This window comes from Megalops cyprinoides, chromosome 14 (genome assembly GCF_013368585.1).
Source record: "Megalops cyprinoides isolate fMegCyp1 chromosome 14, fMegCyp1.pri, whole genome shotgun sequence".
Taxonomy (NCBI): domain Eukaryota; kingdom Metazoa; phylum Chordata; class Actinopteri; order Elopiformes; family Megalopidae; genus Megalops; species Megalops cyprinoides.
Window position 1 is genome coordinate 19,951,235 of NC_050596.1, and position 13,000 is coordinate 19,964,234.

Sequence of the window (13,000 nt, forward strand, 5' to 3'; positions counted from 1 at the left end):
TTAATGTGTGTAACTGTAGTGAGAATATTTGTGTAAGTGTTTGTTTATTTTCAAACATTTAGTCACTGACACAAAGCTGAAAATTAGCTGTCAATGGGAACGAATAATTACACGATGAACGCACAGTGTAGTATCCGCACCAATACAATCATCATAAGTGCCTTGCAAGGAGCATCTTAGATTTGCTTTAGGACACCTCTCATAGATTTGATTTTTAAAAGCATCAAAATGTGTCAAACACCCAAAGGTTTAGTGTATTTATATAAGTTTAGTGTTTGATTTTGATGCCTCTGCAACCAATTCACCAGCATGAGTCAATGGGAAGAGGTCCTGATGCTGGATATTAAGCTCCTGGAGCAGGTGGAGCAGGTCTACAGCTGTAGCTTTCCCATGGAAGTGCGGCAAGTGCTGGCTGACTGGATCGAACGCCAGGACTGGTAGGTGTTTCCTAAGTACACAAAGGACAGTGAAACAAAGCACCAGCTGGATAAATATCCTCATAGTTTCTCTGTTGCAGAGCAATGGAATAATTGTCTACACTACTCTAGACAAAATTTGTGAGCTTCCTTCACTGAAATTTTAGTTTTAGCACACCAACAGTATGCACATATGTGACTTCCATGCCTTCCAGCCTTCCATGGTTTGTGCAGGTTGTCCAGCAGTGTCATCAACAAATGTTTCAGCACATAACTATGCATGAAAGAGAAAAGCACAATGTACGGCACATGTACGGCAAGCCATTTCAACATTTAATCATCGGTGGCCATAAGTTAACGACAGACACCATCTCTGCCAGTCACTAGTGGAAATTTTGTAGGCAGCAAATAGCAAATAGTGACATTTTATTTTCTTGCTAGTGATGATTTTTTTCCTTATAGTGACATTAATTTTCCTACTAGTGGCATTAAGATCCTTTGCAGTAATGTTAATTTTAACAGTGGCCATTTGGTTCACAATGTTCTATTTTTATCAGTGACATACATTTTGAATATACTGACATTTTGACATACTGAAGTGATAAGAATCTTCATTTCAATTGGAGTGGCTAAGCAAGAAAACTTCATTTGAGTAGGAGGGACAATGAAGAAAATGTCAATGTGGTTTATGCATAAACCACATGGACATTTATATAAATATATAGCAATTTCAAACAGCCATAAAATATATTAACAATATGGTTAAATTACTCAATTTTGCATGTTCTTTGTCCCTCATTTAAGTCTTGTCTGTTGTAAATGACTACAAGCATCAAAACTTTGCAATCACCCTTGTTTTATTTTTCTTTACTCAGGGATACTGCCTCAAACAATAAGTCTATGGCTTCCGTCCTCTTCTTCGATCTCCTGACCCACCTTGAGAAGCACTGCTCTCAGGAGCAGAACTTCCTTTGTAGACATAACTTGAAGAGAATCTACCAAGAGCTGCTGGTTAGCACACTCTGTGAACAATGGCACCCATTACTCTCTGCCCTTAACAACAGAATTTGGAAGAGGTTGCCCACTCAAACTCAATCAAATCAAAAGCACAACAATCAGTCAAAAGAACCTCTTTATTGAGTTCCAGTGTATGAATTTCAAAAGCAAAAAAGCAAAGGAGATGTGTGTGTGTGTGTGTGTGTGTGTGTGTGCGTGTGTGTGTGTGTGCGTGTGTGTGTGTGTGTTTGTTATATTGGTAATGTATTGAAAGTATGTAATGTAATATAATGGTAATAATAGAAACACCTTGATTGGACAAGGGAGTTGGGAAACCGTAATGAAAAATGATCACATTATCACATCCATAACTACATGTCACATAATCACATGCACATGGATGGTTTTGAGTTGCAGCATTATGATGTTCATTTAAATCTGGTTTTGGCTGACCAATTGTCCAACTCTTTATCACCCTCAGGAGAAATACAGAACTAACACTTTGCACATAGCCAGTGTCATATCCAACTGTCTGAAGGAGGAAAGACGGATAATCTCTACCACCACCGCGCAGGAGCAGGTATTGTCACTAACGCTGTCTGCAGCTAGTGGCTGCTGTCCCTAAACCCACCTAAAACGTGTGCACTGTTTACCTTCTGAAGTGTTCAGTCATGCTTTTTCCTCAGTTTGCTATTTTGACATTCGTTCCTGCTCTTTCTCCCCAGGGGCCTCAGGACACATCTTTGCAGAACTCCATGGTCTTCGAGAGGCAGCAGAACATAGACAAGCATCTGGTTCTCACCAGCAGCATGGTTCAGGTGCAATAGGTGACAACTGTCTCGTAGGCCAGGTCAGTTATGTGATGAGTGCCCTGAAAAGACAGTCAGTAGGTGAAGATTTTTTTATGTCCTTCACAGATGCTGAACCAGGCAATGAAATTCCTGGACGACCTGCAGGACAAAGCAGAATTTGACTACAAAATACTCACATATAAAGGTTGGATATCTGCAGTCTCCACTGTTCTTTCTGGGACAAAATGTACAGATCTGTCTTTATGTAGAAGGACCATGATAATAGGCCCAGATAATTTTCATGATGTCCCTTCTGCTTAATCTGTTTTTAAAATAAACATACCATTGTTTCTGTATTTTCATGCAAGGGCAGTGCTGGAGTCTCTCACTTTTAACAATGACATTATGTGAAAAATTAGGGATAAATTCAGTGAGTAAAATTTCGGTCTTCAGTTTTGGAAGGCTTGAAGGATATTAGTTGCACTGCATGTGATGGCTCTGTTTTCTCCTTCCTTCACCAACCTCAGTGCTGATCTTTGCCTTTCTCAGTTCCAGGAGAGAGAAACAATCAGTATACTGAACAAGTCAGTGCTACAATGGTACAGAAGACGTTTAGTGTTCTTGACTTCAAAAAGAGGGTGAGTCCTGCATCCAAACACTGTCCTTCAAACATGAACATCATCTACAGGCACAGATAGTCACCTAGCAGCATTCTACGCTGAAAATTCTGTCTCTGCTATCATTGAAGCTACATGGCTCCGATTTGCAAACCTGTTGCGACCAATATTTGAAGGGGTTGTTTCAGCAAACATGGGGGCAATGCTCTGTGAACACTTCCCGCCGGGCTTCACCGCTAATCCACACTGTCCATTTGTAGGAGGTCCTGTCGCAGATGGTGGAGGTCATCAGGGAGATGGATGCCCTGGTGAACTCCCAGCTGATCCCTGAGCTGATGGAATGGAAGCGGCAGCAGCAGTTGGCTTGCATCGGAGGGCCACCACTGACAGGGTTGGACCAGCTCCAGAACTGGTACAGATTCCATCCACCGCTAGTTAAAGCTAGAAATAATTTTCTAGCTATAGTTTTGTATACGTGTCAAACGATGTTCATGTGGTAAAAATTCTTATCACCTTTTCAGCGAAGAGTTCTATGAGCTTTCCAATGAGAAGCCTTCTAAAAATTGGTTGGTTTTTGTTTGCTCAAACTAAATCAGACCAGTTAAGAAGGGAGCATGTTTTCTACTCATTGGTGATACTGCCTATAGCATTTTTGCTCCCGTATCAAGTATAGGTATCAGGGACAGAAAACAGATTCTACGGCATAGATGTCGGACAGTGGTGCGATATATAACTTGTGTTCGGGCGTAAATGTTGTCTGTGGATGCAGGTTCACACTTACCGCAACAAGCCTGTTCCAGATCAAACGACATCTGGACAAACTGGGGGAGATGAGCCAGAGGGTCTCCTATAAGGGGGAACCCATCGGCCTGCAAAGGCCACAGATGGAAGAGCATGTCAAACGCCTCATTTCCCATCTCATCAAAAGGTACAGAAAGCACTCATCTATCACCTCATCAGCTCATTTTTTTTAAAGTTTAAAAGTTATTTTGAAATGAAAAAAAAAATCCCATGGAAAGATATTTTTCTTAGGAATTTCTTTTTCCTTGCTCTGTAGGTCAGCATTTCAAAATGATGTGTCATACAGCCCAGGTCATATATCTTATTTATCTTACTGACAGATGCTATAATGTCATGTTTGGTCATGTGATAATTCTCCACAGCTCCTTTGTGGTGGAGAAGCAGCCCTGCATGGTCAGCTGTCCTCCTCTCATCATAAGGACTACTAGCAAGTTCTCTGCCAAAGTCAGGTACGAGGTGTGCTGCCAACAACACAATGAGCGTCCTTTCCCCCCAACAACATGGACCCAATGTGTTGCATCCATTGCAGTGGAATGTAATATGGGCAGTATGTGGTATGATAGTTAGAGCAGCAGAATTTTTATCTCAAGTTTGTGGCTCAGAATCTCAGACAGCACTCCCTGGACAAGGGTATTTATCTGGTGTGCTCCAATTAAAAGTCTACTGCATAAGTGTGTTACAGAATATACAATGATTTTATTCATTACTTTACGTGTTGCTCTGGATAAGGATATCTGAAGATAATGAAATTCATTCATTCATTTTGTTTGGCATATTGTCACTGTCTTTTTGTGATCAGTCTCATCTCCAAATATTTCATTGGTCAGATTGTTGGTTAACCTACCAGAGATGGACAGTCGGTTACAGGTGAAGACAACATTCGACAAGTAAGTGTGCTTAGATTAAGGAAAGGGTTGTCTGTGATATATCTGAACTGTTTCTTTCCATGTTAGCTAGTGTAGATTTGATGACTAAGCCTGCATAAATTTACTACTTGTACACTGTCTAGTTATATATATATTTTTATTTATGGGGAAATATATCTAATTATCTCATCTATATATTGTAATTTTGCTGAGCAAAGTCTTCCCCAAATCAACATGGGTTTGTGCTAAGGACTTTTATCAATGTTGTTTAAATTTCTTTAATGATCATTCATTTCATGTCCCTCTGACTAAATATTACCACTCCCACTAGTACTACTACGACTACCACTACTACTAGTACTAATACTACTAATAATAGCAATAATAATATGTTATTATTAACAACAACAATAATAGTGTATATTTTTAACAGACTCAATGTGCTTTGTGCTTTCACATAGTAGTGAGAAACATGAAAATCAAATATTAAGTAAATTGTGAAAAAATGAAGTGAAGGTCATTTGACCATTACAAGTGCTTCAGTGACAGATGTGTCCCACAGCAATGTCACACATGCTCACTGAGTGCTTTTCCTGCAGGGATCTTCCTGGCGGCGTTGCGTGAGTATATCTGTGTAACACTCACTTCTCCTAATCTCCTAACATCCCACTCTCAGTTATCTAGACCCTCCTCCATCTGCTTTCAAACATCTGTCTTGTAACTGCGAATCAGTACAGTACCAGTCAAAAGTTTGGACACAACTTTTATTCTTTATTTTTACTATTTTCCACATTTTAGAATAATAGTAAAGACATAAAAACTATGAAATAACACAAATGAAATTATATATTATATATTTATAAATTTATAATAATTTTAATTTATTATACATTATATTTTAGAGTCTTCAAAGTTGCCAAAATATATATACATTTTTTTTTTTTTTTGGAAAGAAATTTATACATAGGCATCAACTTCACTATTTATAATTGTCTAAGAAACAAATTTCAGTCTTTATATCAAAATGTCTTTGAATGTATGTTACCCATTATAAGGTGTATCCAAAGTTTTGACTGGTACTGTACATGTAGAGGTGGGCAGTCAGTTTTCTCTTTCATATAAGATGCCGCAGCAATTCTTCCAGACCAGCAACTCTCATTGAGCACTGGTCTCATTTCTCCACTAGGTGGCAGCAGAGAGGAAAACAAGCACTTCTCACAAGTTTTGTCCCAGCCCTGTTTTGCTGGTGTTGAACACAGACGCATGAGCGAGTGATTGTGTATGCACACGTGAATCTGGTATTTGCAAACTCCTGTGGTTCTTTTCTCTCAGGACTCGGCAGTTCTGCATAGATACTCACAGCACCAAAGAAATGGATGTGGAGTCCTCAAATGGCGGTCTTTCTGTCGAGTTCAAACACTTGGTAATCTCAACTCCACCTGTTTGTTGACATCAATGAATAAGAAATATTGTATACAAAATTTTATATCCCAATACAGCAAGTAATGTCAGTGATAAACACCCACAAGACCCCAGTTTCTACAAGACTGCATTTTTGAGAATGTTTTGTGTTTTCAAGTTGAAACAAACCAACATGCTTTGACATGCTGCTGTCTCACATGAAATAATATATTCGCTGTTTGCGCCCTGTAGGTTCTTAAAGAACAGAAGTCTCCGAGCAGAGCAACACGGACCGAGGTGAGATACACACTGGGTTGCACTGCTTTAATTCTGTAATGTATGTCACACGTACAACATACAGACTGGCAGCAGGTAGGATTTGTAATCCATCTTTCTGGAAGACGCAAGTAGAACATTTGGGCCCAGGTACTTTTCAGGTGTAGCAGCGCAATTTTACCTTCAACATGAGGTCACACAGCAACCCTTTTCATCCAGTATCATATGGAAGAGAACGCACTTCCTCTGTAATGAATGGTTCATTTTCTCACTTCTCTGAGTTACTGGAATAACGGCATTACTCAACTCCTCCCCGGGAAATCACCCTTTAATATGTGACAATTTGCGGACTAAGGACAACACAGAAACACTGGCTTATACTGACATTACAGAGACATTAATATAACTTATCCCTGAAGGCTGACTCTGTCGTTCTTGTCATCGGTGCACAAATAATGACCAGTATTGGATGAAGCTGATTTCACCCATTGCCTGATGCTTACGTGAATATGAAAATGGAGATGGTTTGTTTCTTTCAGAGTTTGCTCACAGTGACTGAGGAGCTTCATACTATCAGCTTCAAGGCCAGCCTCTGCCTACAGGGCCTAAACATGGACCTGGAGGTCAGCCACTCTCATCTGCTTTGTACTTAAAGGGGGTCTAGGAATGTGCCATGAAAAAATGACACACAGGGAACATGCTTGGTTGGACAAACCCCACCTTTACAAATCTGCCTTGCAATGACCACAGAAGTGAAGTGCTCTGTACAACCTGTTAAACACTCACAGTTGGGCTCCTGCTCAAACACACACCCACCTTATTTTACAATAAATAATTGAAAAAAGTAATTTTAATCTCCAGTTAGATATGATATTATAAACAGTCATTTTAATTCAAAGGAAATTGATATATTTGTCAGAGTTTCTCAGGGAACAGGCCTTCATGTTGTTTCATGTGTCTATACATGACTCATACACGTGACTCTCTGCTCTGTGTTTCCTTCCCAGACCAGCTCTCTGCCCCTGGTGGTCATCTCCAATAGCGGCCAGCTGCCCAGTGGATGGGCCTCAGTCCTGTGGTACAACATGCTGACTGATGAACCAAGGGTACACTTATGACTGACTCTCCTCACTTTCTGTTTTGGTTATATACACCTGGCGAGTGTGGACTTAATACTCTGCCCCAGGTCGCTCACCTGCAGCAGGCATCCTGGTTGACTACTTCTCACTTCTCAAAACAGAATGCCTCTCTGACATTCTTCGTGGCTCTGCTCTGCCAAGTGACTTTTTTTTACGTTATTATTCTTTTTTACAATATTATAATTCATACTGCCCTTATCCCCTCTAACCTCCTCCCCTGCCATCATGCATCTCTCTTTTCCTCTCTCTCCACCACTCTTTCGCCTTCTATCTCTCATCTCTTTCCCTCTCTGTTTCTCTCTCCTCTTCCTCTCTTTCTTTGTGCAGAATCTGTCGTTCTTTAGTAACCCACCCAATGCTACCTGGGGACAGCTAGCTGAGGTGCTCAGCTGGCAGTTCTCCACCTGGGTCAGGCGTGGCCTGGACAGGGACCAGCTGAGCATGCTGGGAAGAAAACTCCTGGGTGAGCAAACTAAAACTACTCCCCCAGTAACTCTCTGTTACATAACCAACAGACTTACAGATTCACAGGTTCAATACTGTGCACTTTTTCTAAGCTGGGAAACACAGATTTTATCACGTTCTCACAACTTTGAGATGATTTATTGTCAGTAATTGGTACTGCAAATGAATGGCATAGGAATGCATTGAAGCTACCTGAAACACTGTTGTCTTGGCATTGGCACTGCCCATCACTATGATCGGTATTTCTGATTTCCATGCATAACATCATCAGACTTTTGCTAATGGTCACACCATGGCATAGGAGGCCTTTGTGAGTGAGGAGAATACCTTCCACAGTTCTTATTTTTTACTGGAACATCATTTGTTTCTTACATTCATTTATCATCAATCATATTTGGCTATTGTGTACTTTTTACAGTTAATGCATGTTGATCCGCTCTCATGTGTGATGGCACATGTGACATGCAAACTGTTTAATTTTGGAATCATGGTCATTGACATTTGGAGTCAGATGTATGAAGACTAAGAATCCTGTTTGTATTCAGACACTGAACAAACTTGTCATAAACATTTGAGGCTAGTTCAAACATGTTAGTGGTGCATCCTGGTCCCACATTGCTTGTAGTGATTTCATCTTGTAAAACAGTGTTTTTTTAAACCCCTGCTAATGTACTGCTTTATGTGACTAAATACGTGCATTCCTGCAGGTCCAGAAGAATCCAACAATGACTGCCAAGTTTCCTGGTCAAAATTCTGCAAGGTACGGGGACCAGAATATGACTGGTTTATGATAACTCACTTCCATTTTTAATTCCATTATAAGAAATTCCAATCAGTTTATACCCCATAGACTAGAACAATTCAGCTACATTGTCATAGGAGCCAGAAAAAAATAGAAAGAAACTAATGCCATAAGTTCAGACATTTTCTGCTTTCTATTAATAGAACTGTGTCTGAGTAAGTGTACAGGTATAAAGATCACAGACTCATTCTTGGAATATGTATAGCTATTATTTATCAGGTTCAGAATGAATTATCATAATTCCTCCCTGTTTGTTATTTGTTGATGGTTAATGATGAATTTATGAGAAGTAAGTACATATTAAAGAAATCTGACATCACTAAAAAACATTCTAATCCCACAATTAATAATGACATGAGAACCAAACCAATAGGAACAACAATGTATATTAAGAAGAGAAAAATTGGCGATTATATTTGTTGATGACACCAGTGTCCTTGACATACACAATAACATTTTGCCAGACTTCCCAGTTTTCACAATTTTTTTTGCATATCAAAATATGTATTCTTTTGTTTCCCAGTGATCATAGGGCCAATGGGAAATTCATAGCAGGACCCATTCTTGTAATTGAACAGCCCTGCTGTAGACTACCCTGTACACTACAATATATTACATTATTGGTTTTTAGCAGATGCTCTTATCCAGAGCAACTTACATCAATTACAGATTTGTACAATGTTATCCATATTTTCATTGGATATTTACTGAGGCAATTGTGGGTTAAGTACCTTGCCCAAGGGTACAGCAGCAGTGCCATCTTGGGGAATTGAACCAACAAGCTTTCGGTTACAAGTCCTGCTCCTCAACCACTATGCTCCACTGCTGCCCCAACATCAAAGTCAGTGGACATTTGTACTTATGTAAACTGCTGCATTGAAGTTTGAAGGTCAAGTTGTTTTCTGCTTGACGTTTGTCTGCCTTATGGATGTGGAGACTACAGGACTCCCTTTGCCATGTATTATTACCGTAATGACAGTTCTTACTCATACAGTTTCCTATTACTCTCAATAAAGGCATAACATGAGCAAGGGTGTCCATACACATTGGATGTTTTTACTGATGGGAAACCAAGTGTGGCTCTCTGACAAAATGTAAGCAGTCGTTTTCTGAGCAATTACAATCAGACTGGAGATACATTTATGTGCAGTTTTTATGTACTCATTTAGCTTTTCTATATATTCATTGATATAAAACATATTTGCAAATAAACTGTAGGGATGCATCAAATAAATAACCTTTGCAAGGCAGATTCATAAATGCCCACTTCGCCTGGGCTTTATGCACTCATAAACTGACCCTAGGTACCCGTCTGGTCCCTGTAGCCCTCTTCTTCTCCTTTCGTCCCCAGAAGCACCTCCCTGGGAGTTCCTTCAGTCTCTGGACCTGGGTGGTCTCCATCCTGGACCTCATCAAGAAATACTTGCTGGCGCTCTGGGTGGACAGGTGACACTTTTACTGAAGAACATTTGTGTAACTGAAACTGAAAGTCTAAATTAAAGTCTTTGGAGTAGGGCAGCGCTATGGCAGAGAGGGTCTTGGAACCTAAATATTGCTGAATTCCCCAGTGGGTACCTTTTAAATACCTGATAAAATACCTTAAGTACCTGTTAAATATCCTGAAAAGTAGATTGTTGTTGACTCCTCCCAAACATGCTTTATCCCCTTCTGTCATTGAAATCACCTTAAGACTTTGATTTGCAATTAGGGTAGGATGTCAGATTTGATCTGAATCCTCCTGAGCTGATGAAAATGTTGGGACTGCAGGTGCATCATGGGTTTTGTGAGTAAGACGATGGAGCGAGCCCTGCTGAAGGACAGAGCGATGGGGACGTTTCTATTGCGCTTCAGTGAGCATCAGCTGGGAGCAATCACCTTCACATGGGTGGTGCAGACCAAGAAGGGTGAGTCCCACTGGCATAACACATCACTAATACAGCTTCACGCATGGTGCAGTTTAAACAGAAAAATCCCCACAGAATTCCCCAAAAAGTAGTGCATGTGGTACATGTGATAGATCGGAGTTCCCTCCAGAATTTCCTCATCAAGAGTTTCTGAAGCTGCACCACCACAAAATCCACTCTGCAAGTGTGTCAACTTCCATATCATCAAGTCTGGAGGCGCATACCACAGTTGCCAGCTTCCGTTTTGCAGTTTAGTCCCTGATGCGTGAAGTGGAAAGACCTTTAAAGTCTTTGTTTTTCCCCAAACACTTTTTTTCATTTTTCTCTGCTTTCAGACTACTGCCACATTGGATTTTTCAAAGCTGATTCTAAGTGTGTGTTTCTGCAGGTGAGGTGGACTTTTGCTCAGTGGAGCCTTTTACAAAGAACAAACTTGATGCTTTGCCTTTCATCGACATCCTTCAGAAATACAAAGTGACCACTGATGGCAGCACATTAGAGAGCCCGCTGAAATTCCTGTACCCAGACATCCCCAAGGATAAAGTCTTTGAGAAATATTACAGCAGATGTGAAGACAAAGGCAAGATACCTACTTTCACATAGTCACATAGTGTAAGAAAGTGGTCGAAAGACTGAAACAAGCCTCTTCTGAGAAGAGAGCCTTACTTTTGAAAAATCTTTTTTTCCATCAAATGGTATGGCTTGCATTTCAGCACAGCGCTTAGTAAGCCGTCATATAATGGTAAGCGGTATAAACTTGTGGTTACCCAAAACTCTAAAATAATGTACTAAAATGTGTCTAAATTAATATCTTTTTTCAGATTCTGCCGAACAATACATGTCGTTTGTCTTCGTTCCCGTCTCCAATGTGTGGGTATCTTACAGTTTCGGTTTCGTTTTTTTCTTATATTATTTGGTTAGTTTTTGTGTTACACTTCATTCATGTCTTGAGGGGTTTGTGAGTGATCTCTCCATCTTCCAGCTCCATTTCCAGTTCACCTCCCTGCTCTTCCCCAGAGTTGTCCATCTTATCCCCAGGGACTGTGGACATGATCTGCGACTACCTCTGCCCCCAAGGCAGCCAGATGGCTGTGAGCGACCAGCAGTGTGGGACAGCTATTGATTCCTCGTCTGGGCTCTGTAATGACTTTTTGGAACTGTGATAGTGAGGTTGCGACACCGAGTCAAACTGGATTCGAACTGGTTTTGGGGAGCACTCACTCAGCTATGGTGGTGTCCTTGAGGGACAAATGTACACAAGTGTTGCAGTTTTTCATTCTTACACAAAAATTTCTTCTTAATTGCAGTGATCACAAAACACACTGTGATGTGTGATATAGCCCTGATATAGTCCCATCAAGTATTTTTCAAAATCTGTAATTCCAATAAATATTGTAAGTGAAGAGGAGTTCTGTTTTGATTCATGTACAGTTTTTTTCCAACTTCATTTTTGCATTACAGATGAGTTTGACATTAGTACAGTAATAAGCAACACAGCTCCCAATGTACACCCTAGCCCAGAAAACCTGTACAGAAATCGCATGTCTCCATGTCTCCACACATCTCCACCATTGGTCATGATTGGTGTGGCACATCAGTAACAAATGAGAAATATCAAGTTTCATTTATGTTTGTGAATTGCAGGATAGGATTATTACCAACATAAGAAGCCATCCCCAAAAAATAAATTAGTCATTTAGCCGGTAAAAAACGAAGGGTGAAATTTACAAAATAAGAAATAAGAACACAAACTTACGGGCTTCCCTGAGTTGGAGGATTGGGGCGTGAGAGCTAGGCTAGGCTAGTCTAACTGTCTTGTGACCTCTTTCCTCTCTCCCAACATTCACAAAACATAGAGTCACTTCCTAACCTACGCTTTCTATCTGCACTGTGATAGACAGAAGCATCTCTCATGTCTAGCAGGGAAGCCAAAACATAAAAAGATAAAGACAATGAACTGAAAAAAAAAACAACAAAGTAAAAAAAAATGGACCACTGGCTAGGGAGCAACTGTCTCTGTGTGTCTCTCTCTGCAGGCCAAAGTTGCTCCTCTTTAAACAGGATGGCACAGGTGCGGCCAGTTGGCTCATTAGCGCTGATCAGCAGCCAGAGGTGGACAACCCCGGCTTCAGAAAGTAAAAGTCCTGCCACACCCATGCACTACACCAGCTGAATTTAATTAGCACAACTCTTCAACCAGGTAGAGGAGCTACTTAGTGAAATCACCTTGTTTAGTGAATGGCTAGAGCAAATACATAGTAGGACTTTTACTTTCTGAAGCCGGGGTGTCCACCTCTGTCAGCAGCACAATGACTCCACCCGCGCTCAGGCCATCTCAGAAAAGAAACAGAAGGGGCAGGGGCGTGTAACGCCAATTATTTAATGAAAAGGTAAAGGAAAAATCATCATTATAGTATATCAGAATAATTTAAAAAAACAACAAAAAGAAACAAAACTGAAAAAGCATTTGCCTGTAGCCACCTCTGTCAAATCAGAGAGGCACCAACATGACAGCCATATCTGGAG

The 13,000-nt window shown here is 40.4% G+C and overlaps 1 protein-coding gene across 1 annotated transcript; it reads left to right on the forward strand.

The window, feature by feature from the left end:
• Positions 1–309: 309 nt before the first annotated feature.
• Positions 310–12,613, forward strand: stat4 (signal transducer and activator of transcription 4). Its single transcript, XM_036545633.1, has 23 exons — positions 310–437; positions 1,292–1,427; positions 1,894–1,992; positions 2,138–2,230; positions 2,330–2,408; positions 2,753–2,841; positions 3,081–3,232; positions 3,590–3,748; positions 3,984–4,070; positions 4,449–4,508; positions 5,087–5,107; positions 5,820–5,910; positions 6,141–6,185; positions 6,704–6,787; positions 7,172–7,270; positions 7,631–7,766; positions 8,476–8,528; positions 9,922–10,016; positions 10,338–10,474; positions 10,863–11,054; positions 11,296–11,344; positions 11,457–11,579; positions 12,511–12,613. The coding sequence occupies exons 1-23, from the start codon at positions 310–312 to the stop codon at positions 12,611–12,613; spliced, it is 2,310 nt and encodes a 769-aa protein (XP_036401526.1).
• The last annotated feature ends 387 nt before the right edge of the window (positions 12,614–13,000 follow it).

Coding starts and splice junctions, on each gene's coding strand:
- stat4 (XM_036545633.1), top strand. CDS start 310: ATGAGTCAATGGGAAGAGGTCCTGATGCTGGATATTAAGCTCCTGGAG. Junction 3,233..3,589: donor TTGGACCAGCTCCAGAACTG/GTACAGATTCCA, acceptor CTGTGGATGCAG/GTTCACACTTACCGCAACAA. Junction 6,788..7,171: donor GCCTAAACATGGACCTGGAG/GTCAGCCACTCT, acceptor TTTCCTTCCCAG/ACCAGCTCTCTGCCCCTGGT.